The sequence below is a fragment of the Gallus gallus genome, chromosome 8 (genome assembly GCF_016699485.2).
Source record: "Gallus gallus isolate bGalGal1 chromosome 8, bGalGal1.mat.broiler.GRCg7b, whole genome shotgun sequence".
In the NCBI taxonomy this organism is placed as follows: Eukaryota; Metazoa; Chordata; class Aves; order Galliformes; family Phasianidae; genus Gallus; species Gallus gallus.
Genome location: NC_052539.1, coordinates 5,719,091 through 5,736,415, shown reverse-complemented (window position 1 = coordinate 5,736,415; position 17,325 = coordinate 5,719,091). Strand labels below are relative to the sequence as shown.

Genomic DNA, 17,325 nt, shown 5'->3' with positions numbered 1-17,325 from the left:
CCATCACACACATCTCAGCAGCAAGGGCCATCTCTCATCGAGAAAGGCTGTTCTTGGACCTGACATCTTATCCCTTTTTGCTCTCCATCTCCATCCTATCAGCACTGCCATGCAAGCATGGTCATTGTTAGGGCAGTGTTTCTCCCAAAAGGAGTCTGGCTCCAGGGAGCTGGAGAAACAAGGGCACTTCCAGTGCTGCAGAGATAGGACTTTGTCCCTTTTTCTTTGGAGAGACCTCACTGCTATCTTTCAGTGCTTAGAGGCAGATTATAAAAAAGGGATGGAGATTCACTTTTTACATGGTGACAGTGATAGAATGAAGGGGAAAGGCTTTAAACTAAAAGAGGGGAGATTTAGATGAGATGTTAGGTGGAAATTGTTCACTCAGAGTGGGGAGGTGCTGCCCAGAGCTGTGGATGCCCCATCCCAGGCCATGGATGGGCCCTGGGCAGCCAGAGCTGCTGGGTGATGTCCCCCTCCCTTGGCAGAGTGGAGCGGAACTAAATGGGCTTTGAGGTCCTTTCTGACCCAGACCATCCTATGGTTCTATGATTGAAAGTGTTGTTGCCAGGCAAGCAAGACGATTATGGTTGGTCACCACCTGGTTGGCATGGGGCAGGTGTGGATCCATTCCTCCTACATCCTGCAGTCTTTTGAAGAGGCAGGAGGTCAGGCTCAGACGAATTGCCAGCCCCTGCCAGCACCAGAAGGATGCCCAAAGGCTGGGAACTAAGTCTTGGGGGCTGGGCAGGTGTTTGTCTCCCCAAACTCCGTGTCTGGTGACTCGTGTGCACCCCCATGTCTTGTCAAGGGGGCTGTGGGTGCATGCAGCTGGGATGGGATGGGGTGACATGCCAGCACCAGCGGGGGCATTGCTGACCCCAGCCCTTATGTCCCCGCTGCAGGCGGGAGCGGCGCCGGAGGCACCACATGTCGGTGTGGGAGCAGCGCACCAGCCAGCTGCGCCGGCACATGCAGATGTCCAGCCAGGAGGGCATCAATAAGGATGAGCCACCCCTCATCAACCCACATGCCAGCATCTTCCGCCGCAAGAAGCCGGGGGACGGTGTTGCCTTGGAGAAGTGCGATGAAGAGCAAGGCGGCAAGGGTGAGCGGCCGCCAGCTGAGGGTCCCGAGCAGCCGGCCCCAGGGACCAACCCAGGCGGTGGGGAGGACAGGAAGAGCCCATCGCCCCGTGCCAGGAGGGACAAGGAGATGTGGCAACACAAAGCGTGCCACGGGAACTGCGAGCCGGGTGAGGAAGGGGCAGGAGGTGGCATCGAGGAGAGGGCGCGGATGAGACAGAGCCAGCGGCGCAGCCGGCATCGGAAAGCCAGGATGGAGGGGAAGGAGACGACCGGAGCCCTGGAGAGCCGTGCGGGCAGCCAGGAGATGGGGCTGGAGGAGCCCTGCCCCGCAGAGGGGATGCAGGATGGGGAGCGGCGTGGGGATTCTGCTGCCGCGCTGGACCTGATTCAGGGCGAGCTGGAGGCGAGCGGGGACCCCACCAGGTTGGTGGCTGGGGGGCATTTTGCAATCCTTGTGACTCCTTGTATCATTGCTTTCTACTTATTTTCTCTCTCTTTTTTGTCCTATAGGACTAATGGGGTTCCCGCCGAGGAGGGAAGCCTCCCAGCATCAGCCCCTGAGCCTTCCCGGGGGATGGAGGGCAGCCTGGGTGAGCAGGACTGCAGCAGCCCAGACACCAGTGAGCAGGCCCTGCTGGGGGGGGCGGCACTGGGGGCCAGCCGCACCGTCAGCCACAGCGAGCCTGACCTGTCCTCCGTCACCGCCAACACTGAGAAGGCCACCGAGAGCACCACCATCATGATTGATGTCCAAGACTCCACTGTGGTACAGAGTGAGGACCCCTCTCTCTTTCCTGAGTACACGCGGGGGGGGCGGAAGGCTGCTCATGTGGCTTTCCCCATCCACATCCATGGGGTGGGTGGAGGTATCCATCCCATCGTCCCATGTCATGTTTCCCAGTGTCTCCACAGCAGGGAGTGGGGCAGGTCTGGGGCAGAAGCTACCCCTCACCCCTCTTGGCTGCAGGCAAAGGCTCTCGTTTCTCTGCAGTTAGCAACAAGACTGATGGAGAAGCCAGCCCCTTGAAGGAGGCAGAGAGCAAAGAGGATGAGGAAGAGATGGAGAAGAAGAAGCGCAAGAAGGAGAAGAGCGAGACGGGCAAAGCGATGGTGCCACACAGCTCCATGTTCATCTTCAGCACCACAAACCCGTGAGATTTTCTTATTTTTGGCTTTTGTACAGCCCACCTCCACCATGTCCACTGCCCACGTCCCTCAGTGCCACACCTCCATGATTCTGTAACACCTCCAGGGATGGTGACCCCACCAGCTCCCAATGCACACCACTCTTTCTGAGAAGAACTTTTTCCTAATACCCAACCTGCTCTCCTTTGGTGACGGCCCAGGCCTGAGAGCCCGGAACAATTCATGGCCTTGGCACACGTGGGGCACAGAGGGTGGCTATGACAGATGGGGTCTGTCTCGCCGTAGGGTGCGCAGAGCCTGCCACTACATTGTGAACCTGCGCTACTTTGAGATGTGCATCCTCCTGGTCATCGCCGCCAGCAGCATCGCCCTCGCGGCCGAGGATCCCGTCCTCACCAACTCCGACCGTAACAAAGTGATTGCAAATCCCCTTTGTGTACCTCCAAAACGGGGCTCGTGGCTGCTCTGGAGGAGCCTCGGTGAGCCCCTTTCCTGGGAAGCTTCTGCAGAGCACCCATGCCCTCTCTCTGCAGGTGCTGAGGTATTTTGATTACGTTTTCACCGGTGTCTTCACCTTCGAGATGGTTATCAAGGTAAGACAGCTGGCTGTGCTGGTGGTGGTGAGGGGAGCGAGCATCTTGCATGGGAAATAGCTCAGGTTTTCCACCCTGGTCCTGAATTTGTATGATGGAAACTTGAAAGCCTGGTTCTTAGCAGTAGGAGATGAGAGAACTCAGTACTGCTTACATCAGCATCCAGACCCCCTTGAAATGCAGTGCTCCTGGATCGACACTCTACCCCAGCTGGGCAGCGGGACTGCTTATCTCTGTGGCTGAGCTGCTGCCCTTCTGCCTGTATTTATCTCCCCAGATGATCGACCAGGGCTTGATCCTGCAGGATGGCTCCTACTTCCGAGACCTCTGGAACATCCTGGATTTCATCGTGGTGGTGGGAGCTCTGGTGGCCTTTGCCTTGGCGTGAGTGGCTGTCGGCCTCATTGGCTTCGCTTTGGCTGGGAGGGGGGAGGATGTGACCGAGTGTTATGGCTGCAAGACCATGATTTTGGGGGATTTCTCTGTGACTTTGTGCTCTGGGAATAGCTTCTTACCGCTGTGTGTGAAGCCCAGCTGTATCTCTGATGGCCGAAAGCTGTGCAGCTTCAGGGACTTGTTAGATAGATGAGAACAAAGGAGTGGCAGAGCTGGAGTTGTACGCCTGCAATGCACTCCAGGGTGCACAAAACCAGCAAAGGCAGTACTCTGTGTGGTGGAGCTGCTCTCTGAACACGTCTGAGCTGGAAGTTATGCTCTCTAGCTGGTGGCTTTCCCTCTGCTCTGAGGGCGGGCATCACCCCAGAGCCCTGTGGGGACAGGGATGTGGTCAGCAGGGGTTGTGCCCACATCCTCTGTATTGTCAGCATTGTGGCTTTTCCCTGTCCCCAGGCTCCTGGGGGACAGAGAGGTCCCCTTTGACATGGGGCAATTGAATTCTCGAGGAGCCCTTTGCACCCCTGTGGAGGTTTAGGTTGCCTGAGGGTTTCCCCACAGGCATGGCAGGAGCTCTCTGAGCTGGCCTGCGGTGCTCTCTCACCCTGCAGCCCTCAGTACCATTCCACAGTAAAAAACAGTGCCCACGTGTCTGCCCATAAAGCCACATCTCCAGGTGATGTTGCTGTTTGTCTGCTGCCCACTCAGAGCGTGCACTTTCCAAGTGAGAGGCCGCCTATGCCTGCCTCCACTCCACAGCTCTAAGCTTGGAAAGCTAATACATCACCCCAAATGCAGCCTAAATAAAAAGCCTGACATACCGCTGTAAATCTCCAAAGAGCTGTAATTAAATTAGCTGGAATAACCAGCACCATAACTAAAGACCCTGCTTGCTTCTGCCTCCCGTGGCACCCTCGGAGGAGGCATTAGCGTGCAGCTCTGAGAGCTGTGGTAAGACCTGGCTTGTGGGTTTGCAACGGGAGGAAAGGTTGAGCGATGCTCAGAGCATGGCCCTCTCTGTCTCACTTGGTGTGTGAGGGCAGAAGCACCCTGCAGAGCTGCCTCCTCCTCCTCTGTGTTTTTCCTTGCACCACTGGAGACAAGCCATGCCTATGGGTGGACGTGATGGATGTCCTCCTGCCTCAGGTCCCCACCGTGGCTGTGCTGTTGGAGGCTGTCGCCATCCCACGCGGCTCCCAAAATGCTTTCCTTACTTTCTTTCTCTCTCCTCTCTTTTCCATTCTATTCACGCTGTTCGGTGGCTTGGGCTGGATTGCCAACAGGAATGCTTTGGGGTAACTATGCTGTCTGAGTGTCCATGGGGGAGCATGGGGGAAGGGCAGGTGTCTGTCTGTCTGTCTGACTCTGGGATCTGAGCATGCTGCTCTGCATGTTAAAGGTGGAAGTATGGGTCCCAGGGCTGTTAGTACAGTCACTTTCTATAGTATTAATTAGTGTCTTAGTTTACATCTCTTAATGATTAAGCCCATTAATGTGCTCCCTGTTGCATTAACCCTTGCGAAAGAGCTGCGTAGTTCAGGGTATCTGTTATTGTAAGGTGTTTCTTTGATGGTTTTTGACCTGTGCCACCTTCACCAGGATCGTTCTGCTCCACCTTGGGCTCCAGCCCATGGGCTTTGGTGAAAAGACAAGAGAAAAAAAAGCACTGTGGGTGGGACTGAACACCACATTCAATAAATGAGGGTCACAGAGCCGGCTGTCACTGCAGAGCATGGCTCCACGTTCCCTTCCGCATGCTGGGGATATAACATCCAGCCCCGGAGCTGGAAGGTTATTGTCTCTCTGTTTCATCTTTGGGTGCCTGTGCCTCCCTCCCATGTGGCAGGACCAACAAGGGTCGGGATATCAAGACTATCAAGTCTCTCCGTGTGCTGCGGGTCTTGAGGCCCCTGAAAACCATCAAGCGGCTGCCGAAGCTCAAGGTAACTACACTACGTGGGTTTGACGTCTGCCTCCTCCAGCATTAGCATCAGTTTTTGCTCCCAAGCAATAAAGAAGTCATTTTTCAAGCATTTGCTGCATTTTAGGAGCTCTGTTTTCAAACACGGCTCCTTTCAGACTGCTGCACATTGGGGTGTGCAATGAGTTATTCAAAGCAAGCCCAGCTGTGGATAGATCCGAGGTGATTCCTCTGCTAGGGATACTGGGGCTGGTGTGGAAACCAGGCAGCAAAGCCCAGCTCTCCTGATAAAGTACACGGCCCTGGCTTTGGGAGAGCTCAGATCTCTATCCAAAGTTCATTCTTTCCCACCAGAGCAGCTTGCAAACAACTCCAGTTTTTGTGTGCTGTGCTGTCCTCGTGTTACAGCAGAAGGGGATTTCTCAGCTGAATAGAGGGATTGTTTGTGCAGTGAAGGTAGAATTGTGGATTTCCTTGCTTGAGTCTATGGGTTATGGAGCCAGAAAGAACTAAGAGACCAAGGGAGCCCTGAGCTGTCCTCACAAGGAGGTATTTGTCTTATGGATAAAGCCCAGGATGGCACCCCAGATACACAGGTTTTCATCTTATCCTTTCCCCCTGACCAGTGGTTGGACACTGGCTTACTTAATTCATTTCTGGACACCCCTGTGCCTCGAAGCACAGGGCTGTGAGCACAGCCTCTGTGGCTTTGGGAACTGCTGCTATTGCAGGCAGGGGTATTCAGTCTGCTTCATTGTCTGGGATGATGCTGAAAAAGGAGTACTGACTAATTGGTCTTGAGTGCTAATGGCATCTCTGGGACAGTCCCTGTCTGCTGCTCTGGTTGCAGAAAGTATTGGAGGATATAAATATCCATCACTGCGGGTATGCTGGGTGTCATCTACCAGACGTCCCTTTGTTTGGCACAGAGATAAGCTCTTTCCTCATGTCCCGACCAGGAGTAGGAGGCATCTTTCCACACAGTAGTGTTGAGGAGGTCCTGGTTCTGCCCTGTTGGTCCCCATGGTGAGCTATGCCCTCTCCTGCAGGCTGTCTTTGACTGCGTTGTGACATCCCTCAAGAACGTCTTCAACATCCTCATTGTCTACAAGCTCTTCATGTTCATCTTTGCTGTCATTGCCGTCCAGCTCTTCAAGGGGAAGTTTTTCTACTGCACTGACAGCTCTAAGGACACAGAGAAGGACTGCATGTATGTGCCCCGTGGGTCCAATGCTGCTGACAGCTCTGGGAAAGGCAGGGTGCTGGGCAATGTTGCCCTTTGGGTTCCCACTACAGCCTTTGGTCATGACTTACACTTGGATGTAGTTTCTGGGGATGGATGGCTTGGGCTGAGTCCTATCCCACTGCTTTGTATCAGCCCGTGCAATGATGTAGAGCCCAGTATTTTCTTCCTGCTTTTTCTTTGCACCTCTCTCCATGTCTCTGCTCCCCCTATCTGTCATTAAGCCTCTCCCCATTTCTTCAGCCCCACAGGAGGAGAGGTGTCCCCCCCATAACACACACTGTCCCAGGTATAGAACAACCCTCCTGTAGCCTGACACTAACAAAGCCACTGCTCTCTTCCAATCTTGCAGAGGGAACTATGTGGACCATGAGAAGAACAAGATGGAGGTGAAGTGCCGGGAGTGGAAACGACATGAGTTTCACTATGACAATATAATCTGGGCGTTGCTCACCCTGTTCACAGTCTCCACTGGCGAGGGTTGGCCCCAGTGAGTATTTGCTCCATCCTCTTCCCTTGGATGGGTTGGGCATGTCCCCATTGCCTTAGTTAGGTTAATAACTGGCTATATCCCAGCTGGATGGAGAGAAAAACTGCTGCTCAGTGGGGAGGAGAGGAAGGCTGAGAAATTAGGTCAGGACAAAAGAGCTTTATTCCCTAGACGAGTCTGGGGACATCGCTGTGGTTAACTTCTTCCTCCGAAATTGAATGATGGATTATCCCTGCTCCCTCATGGAGGTACATTCATTTTAGGTCAGTTTTAGAAATGACTATAGGCCTAGCACTCTCTCCATGCTGACGAGAGACTGGGAAACCTTATTCTCTGTGTGAAGCACCAGAAAATCCATTTTCCATCAGGGACGCGGGCAAGGCACTGTGAAACAAGCTGTAGCTACTTGGAGGGGTTGTCCTTGTAAAGCTGGTGAAAGCAGTTTTATCCTATTGAGTGTGGATGGATGGAGATGGACGTGCAAGGAAGGTCCCACGAGAAGGGCTGGGTGGTGGCAGTCCTGATGGACATACTTCCCGTTGCTTTTCTCCACCTGTCTGCCCACAGGGTGCTGCAGCATTCGGTGGATGTGACGGAGGAGGACCGTGGGCCCAGCCGCAGTAACCGCATGGAGATGTCCATTTTTTACGTTGTCTATTTTGTGGTCTTCCCTTTCTTCTTCGTCAACATTTTTGTGGCTCTCATCATCATCACGTTCCAAGAGCAAGGAGACAAAATGATGGAGGAGTGCAGTCTGGAGAAGAACGAGGTACAGTCTAGGGAGGAGGAAGGGTGTTTCTATGGGATTGCTGCATTACCAGATGGGGTTTGGGAGCCTGGAGCTCCCCAGGTGTTAAGAAGTCTGGCTACTGTCCCTGTGTTACCGTCAGCCAGGGTCTGACATGCATCGTTTTCTTCCAGAGGGCCTGTATTGACTTTGCCATCAGTGCCAAGCCCCTCACACGCTACATGCCCCAGAACCGGCACACCTTCCAGTATCGGGTCTGGCACTTTGTGGTCTCTCCATCCTTTGAGTATACCATCATGGCCATGATTGCTTTGAACACTGTGGTGCTGATGATGAAGGTGAGCAGGTCAGGGTGGGCTTGGTTAGGGTGGAGAGGAGTAGAAGCATCGGTGGGGATGGGATCAGAGGGTATTTGGGTTGTTTCTATGAAATGCTTCCTCCTCAGAAGCAGGGGCTGCTGTCCTGGGAGAGGGGTGGAGAGGGGAAGAAAGAGAGGAAGGAGGTGTTAGATTAGATGTTAGGCAGAAAATTTTTACTCAGAGGGTGGTGAGGTGCTGGAACACGTTGCCCAGAGAGGTTGTGGGTGCCTTATCTCTGAAGGCATTCAAGGCCAGGTTGGATGGGGTCCTGGGCAGCCTGATCTGGTGGCTGGTAACCCTGCCTATGGCAGGGCGGTTGGAACTAGGTGATCTTTAAGGTCCCTTCCAACCTAAGCCATTGTAAGATTTTATGAGGTGGTCTTGAGGCATCAGGGGCAAGGATCATGGCCATCACAGGTCCTTCCAGGGACAGACATCAGCCAAGGGCAATGTCTCTCTGTCTCCATTAGTACTACTCTGCTCCATACACCTATGAGCTGGCCCTGAAGTACCTGAACATCGCTTTCACCATGGTGTTCTCTTTGGAGTGCGTCCTTAAGATCATTGCTTTTGGCTTCCTGGTAAGTATCTGATCCCGTTCTCAGCAAAGGTGTTAATTTGGACTTTGACAGCACGTTTCAGCTCTCTGATTCATAAAGGGAAGGTGTTAATAATGTGAGATGGATGCTATCTATTCTGGGTCTCATCCTGAGAGCTGCTTGCAGGCTGGTGGTTGGAATTGCTCCTTTGGATCTTGTGTGGAAAGTCAGGAGAGACCATTTGAGCTTCCCGAGCCAGCTGCTAGCACTGCTGTTGGACATGCAGTGTGTGTCCATACGGATCAGTCCAACTTGCAGTCAAAGCTCAGCACCCTCAGCCATGGTCAGGCTGGGCTTCCTGGTGCCAGGCCAGCCTGGAGGGGTCTGTGTGCGTCCCAGCACCCTCCACACCGGCCATCCCAACCTCAAACCCTCTTCTTCCCGCAGAATTATTTCCGGGATACCTGGAATATCTTTGACTTCATCACCGTCATCGGCAGCATCACAGAGATCATCCTGACAGACACCAAGGTGACTGGGCAGGCTGGGTGCCACGTGCCCCTGGTGTGGGGGCTGGGGTACTGATGCCTCCCCCCTGACCCTCACCTCTCTTCCCTCCCAGCTGGTGAACACCAGTAGCTTCAACATGAGTTTCCTGAAACTCTTCCGGGCGGCTCGGCTCATCAAGCTGCTGCGCCAGGGTTACACCATCCGCATCCTGCTGTGGACGTTCGTGCAGTCCTTCAAGGTGAGGACTACACACACTGGGCTCCTCTTGGGCCTTGGTGTTGGTGTGCTGCTCCTTGGCTCATAGGAGAGGTGGGTGGGCCTGGAGAGGTGTATGCCTCCAGAGCTGAAGATGTGTAAGGAGATGATTCGTGCTTCTCTTGCAGGCTCTCCCCTATGTCTGCCTCCTAATCGCGATGCTTTTCTTCATCTATGCCATCATTGGGATGCAGGTGAGCACAGACAGCTCAGCGTGCTTCCTTGGGCACAGACAAGCTGGAGAGACACATCCTCAGCGTTACAACCCTGCACAGCAGCAAGCCTGTCACTGCTTCACCACTCTGGGTACCCAGGAAGGTCCCAAGGGCAGCAGAACTTGTTTGGGAGCCACAGCACTGCGTGTCCTGAGCTCCCTGCTGCCTCCCTGCTCATACCTGTGGGGATGTGGGGACTCACCTGGGCAGCCTGTGCCACAGCCACTTCCCAATCACTCCCTCTTCATTCCACAGGTTTTCAAAATCACACCCAATCCCTGTCTCGCTGGTAGGAGGGATGCAGCATCGCTTCCCATCCCAACAGATACATCGCCACACGGTCCCCTGCAGCCCATCCCTGCACACAGTGGTGGCCACACTGGTCGGGATCTCGAGCTCAGGGACCTGCAGCCCTTAGCAGAGTGGGGGTCTGCACAGCATGGGGAGACGTGGGCTTCCCAGGCTCCAGCACAGACACGTGAGCACAGCACTCACTCCAACATGTGCTCGCGGTGCTGGCTCGGCAGCACGGTGACTAACACCCGTGCTGAGGATCTCACAAAGCATCTCTATTAGCACTCAGGATCTTCAGCTGCCCGATGAGCAAGCCTCTGTGATAACAAAAGCAATCTCCTGCTGCTCAGTGTTAGGGAGGAGGGTGAAGCAGCATTTCAGAGCAGGTAGCGCATCGCTTGCTGCTTGGCGGCACTGCTGTATGGTCTCATCCTTCCCCAAGAGTTGCTGGGCTGGTTTTGGCCTCTCCATCCCACACATCTCAGCACCAGCTCCAGGTGTTCTCCATGCTAAGCAACTGCCATCTGACTCAGCCCCCTCCCTGCCGTGTGGTAGTATTGGATTTATTATTATTATTTTTTTTTAACATCATTGTGAACAAATCCCCAAGCAGTAAAGTCTGTGGGTGTTATTTGAGCAAAATAGCTGGAGGCAGAAAATATTCCACAATTACGCATTCCAAAAAACCCGTACAGGGGAAGAAATACTCTTGCAGTTTAGGGTATTTTTAGGCTCAGGAGAAGTGGAATAAATATTTAACGGTAATAATGGCACATTTTTCCAATTTAAGGCACTTTGCGAACGTTCGCCACGTCCTATCGTGGCCTTGGCGGTGGGTTGTTGGTAGGATGTTGCCTGGATTTGGGGCTTCGTTGCCTCTCGTGGCCCTGGAGACCTTCTGGTCTGGGGCAGGACTGGGGTTGCCTGAACCCTTTTCCCCCCCACCCCGTAGGTTTTCGGCAACATCAAACTGGATGAGGAAAGCCACATTAACCGGCACAACAACTTCCGCAGCTTCCTGGGCTCCCTCATGCTCCTCTTCAGGTAAGCAGCTACAGGTTGGGGGGTACAGGGCTCTATATCCTTCCCCACTGCATCCTTCCCTGCTGCTGAGCGTGGCTGTGTCGGTGCAGGAGTGCCACCGGTGAGGCATGGCAGGAGATCATGCTCTCCTGCCTGGAGGGCAAGGGCTGCGAGCCGGACACGACAGCGACGTCCGGGCAGAATGAGAACGAGCGCTGCGGCACCGACCTGGCCTACGTCTACTTTGTCTCCTTCATCTTCTTCTGCTCATTCCTGGTGAGTTCCTCTCCCCGACTACGGGGTCATCCTGGATGCCTTCTTTCCACCTTCCCTGGGGTGCAGCCCCGCAGCCACTCAGCACCTTCCCTAGGGCTTTGGGGTTGGCACATAGAGCGCACTGTGCCCTGCATCCCATTACAACCAAGATAGCTTCAATCCTGGAGCACCTGCTCCTCCAAAACAACACCTGCTGTTTGTCTCAATTCCTTCTTTAATTCCATCTTCCCACGAATTCCCTTCTTTCTCTGCTCCCTTTCCCCCACTTCCCTTTCTCTCTGCCTTTCTCCTTTTCACTCAGATGCTCAACCTGTTCGTGGCGGTCATCATGGACAATTTTGAGTACCTGACTCGAGATTCCTCCATCCTGGGACCTCACCATCTAGATGAATTTGTCCGGATCTGGGCAGAGTATGACAGAGCAGCGTGGTATGTAGCCAGCTCCTACTCTCCCAAGCAGCCTCTCCAATCTGGTTTTAAGTAGGTGTCTCTGCTTTCTGCTCTTGGAAACCACCTGGCTGGAATGCCTGGGATGGTCACGGCAGGACTCCTCTCACTCATGGACATTACAGGGGCAGCAGCTGGTTCCTACAGTGCCTGGTGGAACAGGCACCTTAGGGGATATCCTGAAGATGCTCATGGTTGGCTATGGTGTTTATCCACGGTTCCTGCTGTCCCTCTCCTCCTCTGCCATGCCAGCAGGCAGGTCCCTCTCTGCATCCTTCCTGGCCTCTGCCCAAGTTGGGCTCCAGAGCCTGGTCCCAGCACCCACAGCTCCCATCAGGGTGGAGTGGAGGGTGGCTTGTCCCCAGCGTGGGAAGATGCTGGGGGTCTGTTGAGCTCCTGCTAGGTCACCAGGGAGTTGTGTAGGCTGGGGACAGGCTTGCTTTTATGCACCCACCCTACAGGAGATGGATGCACTTTGTTTCCTGCACTTATAGCTTTGCTGATGAGGACCCCAGTGAGCAAGGCTCCTGTTTGTAGGCAGCACCCTGTTCTTGGCAATGGGATGAGCTACACTCATTGGTCGGGCTTTGGCTTTTGAGCAGCTCTATGCTGCTCCTCCCAGGATGGTGTGGAGCATCTCAAGGGCTGTGTGCAGCTCTCAGCAGAGTGGAGAACACCATGAAGGTGTCTTGTATGGCCCCTTCCTCCCCCAGCCTAGGGACACCCTTTCTGGAGCCACGTCCCACCACTGTGCCAGGGTGCTCTCAACTCAAGACCCTTGGCCGGTGCATGTGCTCCTTAGGGAAGCATCACCTCCTCTGCTAATCTGCCTATTGAGAAACCATGAGGTTTTGTAAGCCTAATATCATCTCCTGGCACAGTTTCCTGCACCATTTGTCTTCAGCCCAGTTCAGTTCAGTGCTGGCCAGGTTCCTCCCACCTGGCCTCCCACCAGTGCCCAGTGCTGTTGCATGGGCAGGTGAGTTGGCTTGCGAGCAGGTAGCTGTGCCTTGGGGAAGGTGAACATGGGTGAGTGGATATCCTGAGGAGATATGAGATGAAACACCTTCTGCTTGCTTGGTGTGGGGTTCCTCATCTGTGGATATGGGGAAGGATTTCTTCACGCCAGCCACTCTCTCACCCCCATGTTGGTGTCTGGGTTCCAAGGGCAGTTGCTGCAAAAGCCCCTCTCTGATTTCTGAGCGAAGCATGCTCTTTGTCATGATGTGTAGCTGGTGGGTAGGGGCTGTGAGCAGATGGTGGTGCTGGGGCCACTGAGGCAGCCCTGGCCCTCACTGTGGGGTGAAGAACAGGTGAGTACATCCCAGTGGGTCCCACCACCTGCGTGGGGCACAGCTCTGCACCCTGACACTGGGAACATTTCAGGAAGGGTCTCAGGGGAGACCACACAAGTCTTACACCAGCGAGGCTCAGGGACTGGTTTTGCCCACATGGTTGGCTTAGCTCTGGCCGGTGATGGAGAGGGGACAAGAGCGGTTGAAGGAGAAACCTGAGGCAAAGGCATAAGTAGGGTGGTAATGCTGCTCTTTGCCTCCCTGTACGGTTTCCCTCCAAGCTTGTCCAAGGATGCCCAGGAGGCTGCAGCACGCTGCACCTCAGCACATCCACCCCACAGTTCTGCTTCCCAAAGGGCTCTGAGCTGGAGCGGGGTGAAGAGCTCAGCATCCCTGCACTCGGTCCTGCCAGCTCCCCACCTCGACTGCTTCCTTATTTCAGCAGTGATGGAGGGATACGGGCTGTATCCTGCCACTGCTACTGCTGGGTCTGGATTTGGGAGAGAAGGGGTGTGTGTGTGGGAGGGTTTGCTTCTAATAATGTGTACCCTTGGCAGAGTGTGGTCTGGTGATCAGAGCACAGGAACGGAGCACCAGAGACCTAGGTGCCAGTGCCAGAGCTGGTCACCAGCTGGTCACATTATCTCTCCCTGTCTCATGTTCCCCAGATACTGGAGATACAATTGACTCAGCTGCCAACCTCTCTGGAAGGACCAGAGGGTTCTGATGTGAGAGATGCAGCTCCACCAGAAGGGCTTGTGGTTGCTAGAACCCAACCAATATCTCCCCTCTAAAACCCCAGCCCTCTCCCACCAACTATAGATAGCCAGGGGCACGATGAGGAAGGGCGATGGGGTGGTGCCCACTGCCTACACCATGTTTCTCCAGGGTCAGCGTGGGTCAGGGTGAGGAGGTGCGAGCTGACTCACGATGGAGAGGGCAGCAGCTGAGGCTCACAGCTCCCCCTCTCTGGGTCTGACAGAGCCAGAAGGAGAAGAGCCATGCACCCCTGGGGGTCTTACCCCACAGCCGGTCCTAGCCCCCTGGTGAAGCTCTCCGCCCTCTCAGTGTCCTATTAACCCACCTGTGCTTCCTTTGCAGCGGCAGGATCTCGTATAAGGATATGTACAAATTAGTACGGGTGATCTCGCCTCCTCTGGGCCTAGGAGAGAACTGCCCCTACAGGGTGGCGTGCAAGGTTTGCCTCCCAGTCCTCCGCCACAACCTGGCCACGGGACGCACCATCCACCCCTCCTTCCCCCCGCTCCGCCGCCACCGCGCCTCCCGAGGGAACCCTCACGTTGCTTTCCTTTGAGTTTAAAGAGGTCCAAGGCCTCCCAGAGCCAGCAGCTGTCCCCTCCGGGGGGGCCCAGAGCCTCCTGGGGTGGGTTTTGATAAAATTGTGCCACCCCCCCCCCGCCCCATCAGCTTGGTGGACACGTGCCCCCGTCCCCCATTTGGCTCCTCCAGGTAGCATCCGTGGGAGCAGGGCTTTTTCTCTCCCCTGTTGGGGGCTCAGGTCTGGTTTACTCCTGGGGATGGAGGGATGTGTGAAGGGTGTCAGGAGCTTGGCTGCTTTGGAGAGGGAGGATTGGAAGACCAGAGTGACCCCACTCCCTTTAGGACACCTGGGGACGTGGTGCTGCGCCCGACACACCATGCTCTAAGCGTGACATTCAGAGGACACACAGTGATCTCTCCAGGGAACTATGCTCTTGCTCATCTTGCCCTTTGTTTGCTGGAGCTGCCAGAAGGAGGTGGCACCAGGGATCTTCTGGGGCCAGGCTGGCTCTGTGGTGACCAGCCTGCGGTGCCCGCAGGGACAGCACCCACTCGTGCTCATTGCTGGTTCCTGGAGCTCAGCCATCCCTCTGCTTGAGGCAACTTCTCAGCTGTGAGCCCAAAGCAGCGGTCTGACCTCCTTGTGCACCTCTGTACCTCCGTTTAGATTGATTCTTAGAATGGCAACTGAGCATATCCCCACACCGCTGCCTTCTCCAAAGTGCCACAACACCCATGTCTGTGTCTGTGGCGGAAGAGGACGAACCACAGTGCTCTATTTTCTCTCCTCATCCCTCACAGCATCTGAGGTGTGCTCCCCAGTCTTTATCCTGCAAGGGAAGAGATTCCTCTTCATCCTCTCTGCTGTGTTTCCTCCAGCATCCCTGAAGTGGGTTTGTCACCCTCTGCAGCTGCCCATAGGAATGATGCACACATCTGGAAGGCTAAGACCAGGAGCAAAGCAGAGGAATCCAGACAAGCCTCGGGCACTCAGTCAGCTCATTTATGAAGAGGTGGTTTAGGGTTTTCTTGCAAGAATCTCAGACAGCTCATCCCTTCAAGGAGGCAGTCCACACAGTCTTTGCACTCTTCTCTGTTGCATTCCGGGCAAAATGCTTTGGTCCTGCAAACAGAAGGCACCTGCAGGATGAAATTCTGGCCTTTCTCAGTTGGCTGCAGGGCTTTGCTGGGAAATTCTGCTCTCCTAAGCCAGAGCACCTGGTGCTTGCAGGGTTACCTGTGATGAACCTTTGTAGGAGGGAGATTTGCAGCTGTCTGAGCTTTCTGCTGACCCTGTGGGATGCACAGAGCAGTGGAGGTGGTGCGTAGACATCCTTCTGGCCTTCATTGTACACCAACGTCTCCCTGGGTACAGGGCATTTTAAGGACATGAGAGATTTCCAGGGATTCCTCCCAGCCTGGAACAATTTCAAGAAGACAACTGGTGAAGAAAGAAAAGCCTTGTGGTCATCGTATTTTGCTGCCGTGGTCCAGATCCCCAAATGCCAACCATGTTGCAGTTGAGGGAGCCTGCCCAACACATCACAGTGCACAGGTTCACCTTCCTGGAGGCAGCAAGAGCCATCATTTCCCAAGTGATGTACGAGAGCAAGCCTGCAGCCCTTCATCACCAGGCAATTTGACAACAAATACTTGTAGAAACACGACAAAGAAGTTTACGGAGTGGGAGACAGGATGCTATGGACGTGGTGGTCCAGCAACTTCAGGGTGCTGCGTAGGGGTGCAGCATGGTAGGGTAGGGAAGCTTAGCTGCTGGGCCATCTGCAGGTGGGCTCACAAGATGCAAAAAGCCTTCCCATGGAAATCCAGCAAGCTCTGTCCTTGTGCTGGGGAGGGCAGGTCTTGTAATTGCTCCTCACTGGGAATGCACCCTGACAGTCAGCTCTGCTCCCTGGGGCTCTCTCTGCCTTTCTTCATCCCCTTCTGCTTCTGGCAGCCCATGTTGGGACCAGCTCTGGGAGCCATCCTGTCCAGACGGATAGCATTTTACATGCCTTCCTGTGCTTGGCTCCATGGGGATGTGCTTCTGGGCACAGCTGTGCTGAGCAAAATGATTTAAGATCTCTGCTCTGAGCAGATGCAACTTATGCAGCCTGTCTGTAAGAGCAGCACAGTTCTTGTGCAGTATCTGCTGGCTTCTGATGCAAACTCTTGCTTTCATGGGAATCCATTCCTCTCAGTACAAAAGGTGAAGTCTGACATATGCTGGGAGTGCTAAAATCCACTCTGCCAGGAAGGACGGGTTCAAGGTCACTGTCTTGCTTCTTTGTTGCACAAAGCTTTTGAGCATGTGAATTCTGAAGTCAGCATCTCATCTCCAGACGCCTCAAGTCAGTGCACAGCCAGCTCTGCCATGGTGCTGCTTATGGACTCCTGGATCTGGGTATTTTCTCTTGCCCATCCCATCCCTGCATTATCATCATCCTCTCTCTAGGCCTTTCAGATACGTCTGTTCCACAAAGGGACAGCTTGTCCCACCGGCAGCCCACTGCAGGTGGTCATATCAGAAACATCAGAACTAACCCAGCAGGGACCTCTTTGGCCTGGGGCTGCTTCCACAGCAGCTGATGCCCTTGAGAAGAGGAGATACCTCCTCACTTTTCCTCTCAGCACTGGGGTTGGGAAACAGCCAGCATCCCAGTGGCATCCCTCTCTCCCCAGCCAGCCGTCTGAGCTGGGTTCCTCTCCATCCTCCTCCTGTCCTTGCTGTGATGGACTATGCTACTATTGCCCTTCTCCATCAGCCACCCCCCAGTGGAGCAGGTCAACAGCTTGGCACAAGGGGAAGAAGAGTTGGCCGAGCCCAGCATCCCTGGGAAATGCACGTGGGCATCCTCCTGGGTGTGCAGAGCCTGGCACGGGGCGTTTCTGGTGACAGTGACCCTAGGCTGGCCCTGGTAAAGAGGAGAAGCAAGAGGTGGGGCCCATCCTAGCTGCCCCCCGTGGGAAACCCAAATGAACCCCCATGTTGGAAGGCCCAAACAGCTGCCTCTGCTGAGACTCTTTAAACTCCAACCTGGTGGAACTTGCAGCCGCATGCGGGAGAGAGCCAGGGCGGGAGCATGGCATGCACAACTTTTTCCTCCTGATTTTATTTTTTCAGCCGATTCAGCATGCCTTTTGCACTGGTGCATGGTGGGAAAGCGGTCCATCCGCAGAGCCAGACGGAAGCAACTGGGCATCTTCCT

At 54.6% G+C, this 17,325-nt stretch overlaps 1 protein-coding gene across 15 annotated transcripts in view; it reads left to right on the top strand.

The window, feature by feature from the left end:
• CACNA1E (calcium voltage-gated channel subunit alpha1 E) overlaps positions 1-17,325 on the top strand; it is an 84,804-nt gene that overhangs the window by 55,930 nt on the left and 11,549 nt on the right. For 7 of the 15 annotated variants that reach the window (XR_006930820.1, XM_015290488.4, XM_046898212.1 and 4 more), the window contains 20 exons: positions 906-1,511; positions 1,599-1,861; positions 2,080-2,239; positions 2,520-2,649; positions 2,768-2,827; positions 3,105-3,211; positions 4,504-4,515; positions 5,067-5,163; positions 6,191-6,351; positions 6,737-6,874; positions 7,442-7,643; positions 7,796-7,960; positions 8,452-8,562; positions 8,968-9,051; positions 9,143-9,268; positions 9,414-9,479; positions 10,747-10,838; positions 10,928-11,093; positions 11,395-11,522; positions 13,937-14,033. Coding sequence is in view for 14 of the 15 variants with exons in the window: in XM_015290488.4 (XP_015145974.2) it covers positions 906-1,511; positions 1,599-1,861; positions 2,080-2,239; positions 2,520-2,649; positions 2,768-2,827; positions 3,105-3,211; positions 4,504-4,515; positions 5,067-5,163; positions 6,191-6,351; positions 6,737-6,874; positions 7,442-7,643; positions 7,796-7,960; positions 8,452-8,562; positions 8,968-9,051; positions 9,143-9,268; positions 9,414-9,479; positions 10,747-10,838; positions 10,928-11,093; positions 11,395-11,522; positions 13,937-14,033 (2,971 nt within the window). In the remaining variant the exon portion in view is untranslated. The remainder of the gene's footprint in view (positions 1-905; positions 1,512-1,598; positions 1,862-2,079; positions 2,240-2,519; positions 2,650-2,767; positions 2,828-3,104; positions 3,212-4,503; positions 4,516-5,066; positions 5,164-6,190; positions 6,352-6,736; positions 6,875-7,441; positions 7,644-7,795; positions 7,961-8,451; positions 8,563-8,967; positions 9,052-9,142; positions 9,269-9,413; positions 9,480-10,746; positions 10,839-10,927; positions 11,094-11,394; positions 11,523-13,936; positions 14,034-17,325) is intronic. The other 8 variants (XM_015290487.4, XM_046898216.1, XM_046898214.1 and 5 more) reach the window with 3 other exon arrangements.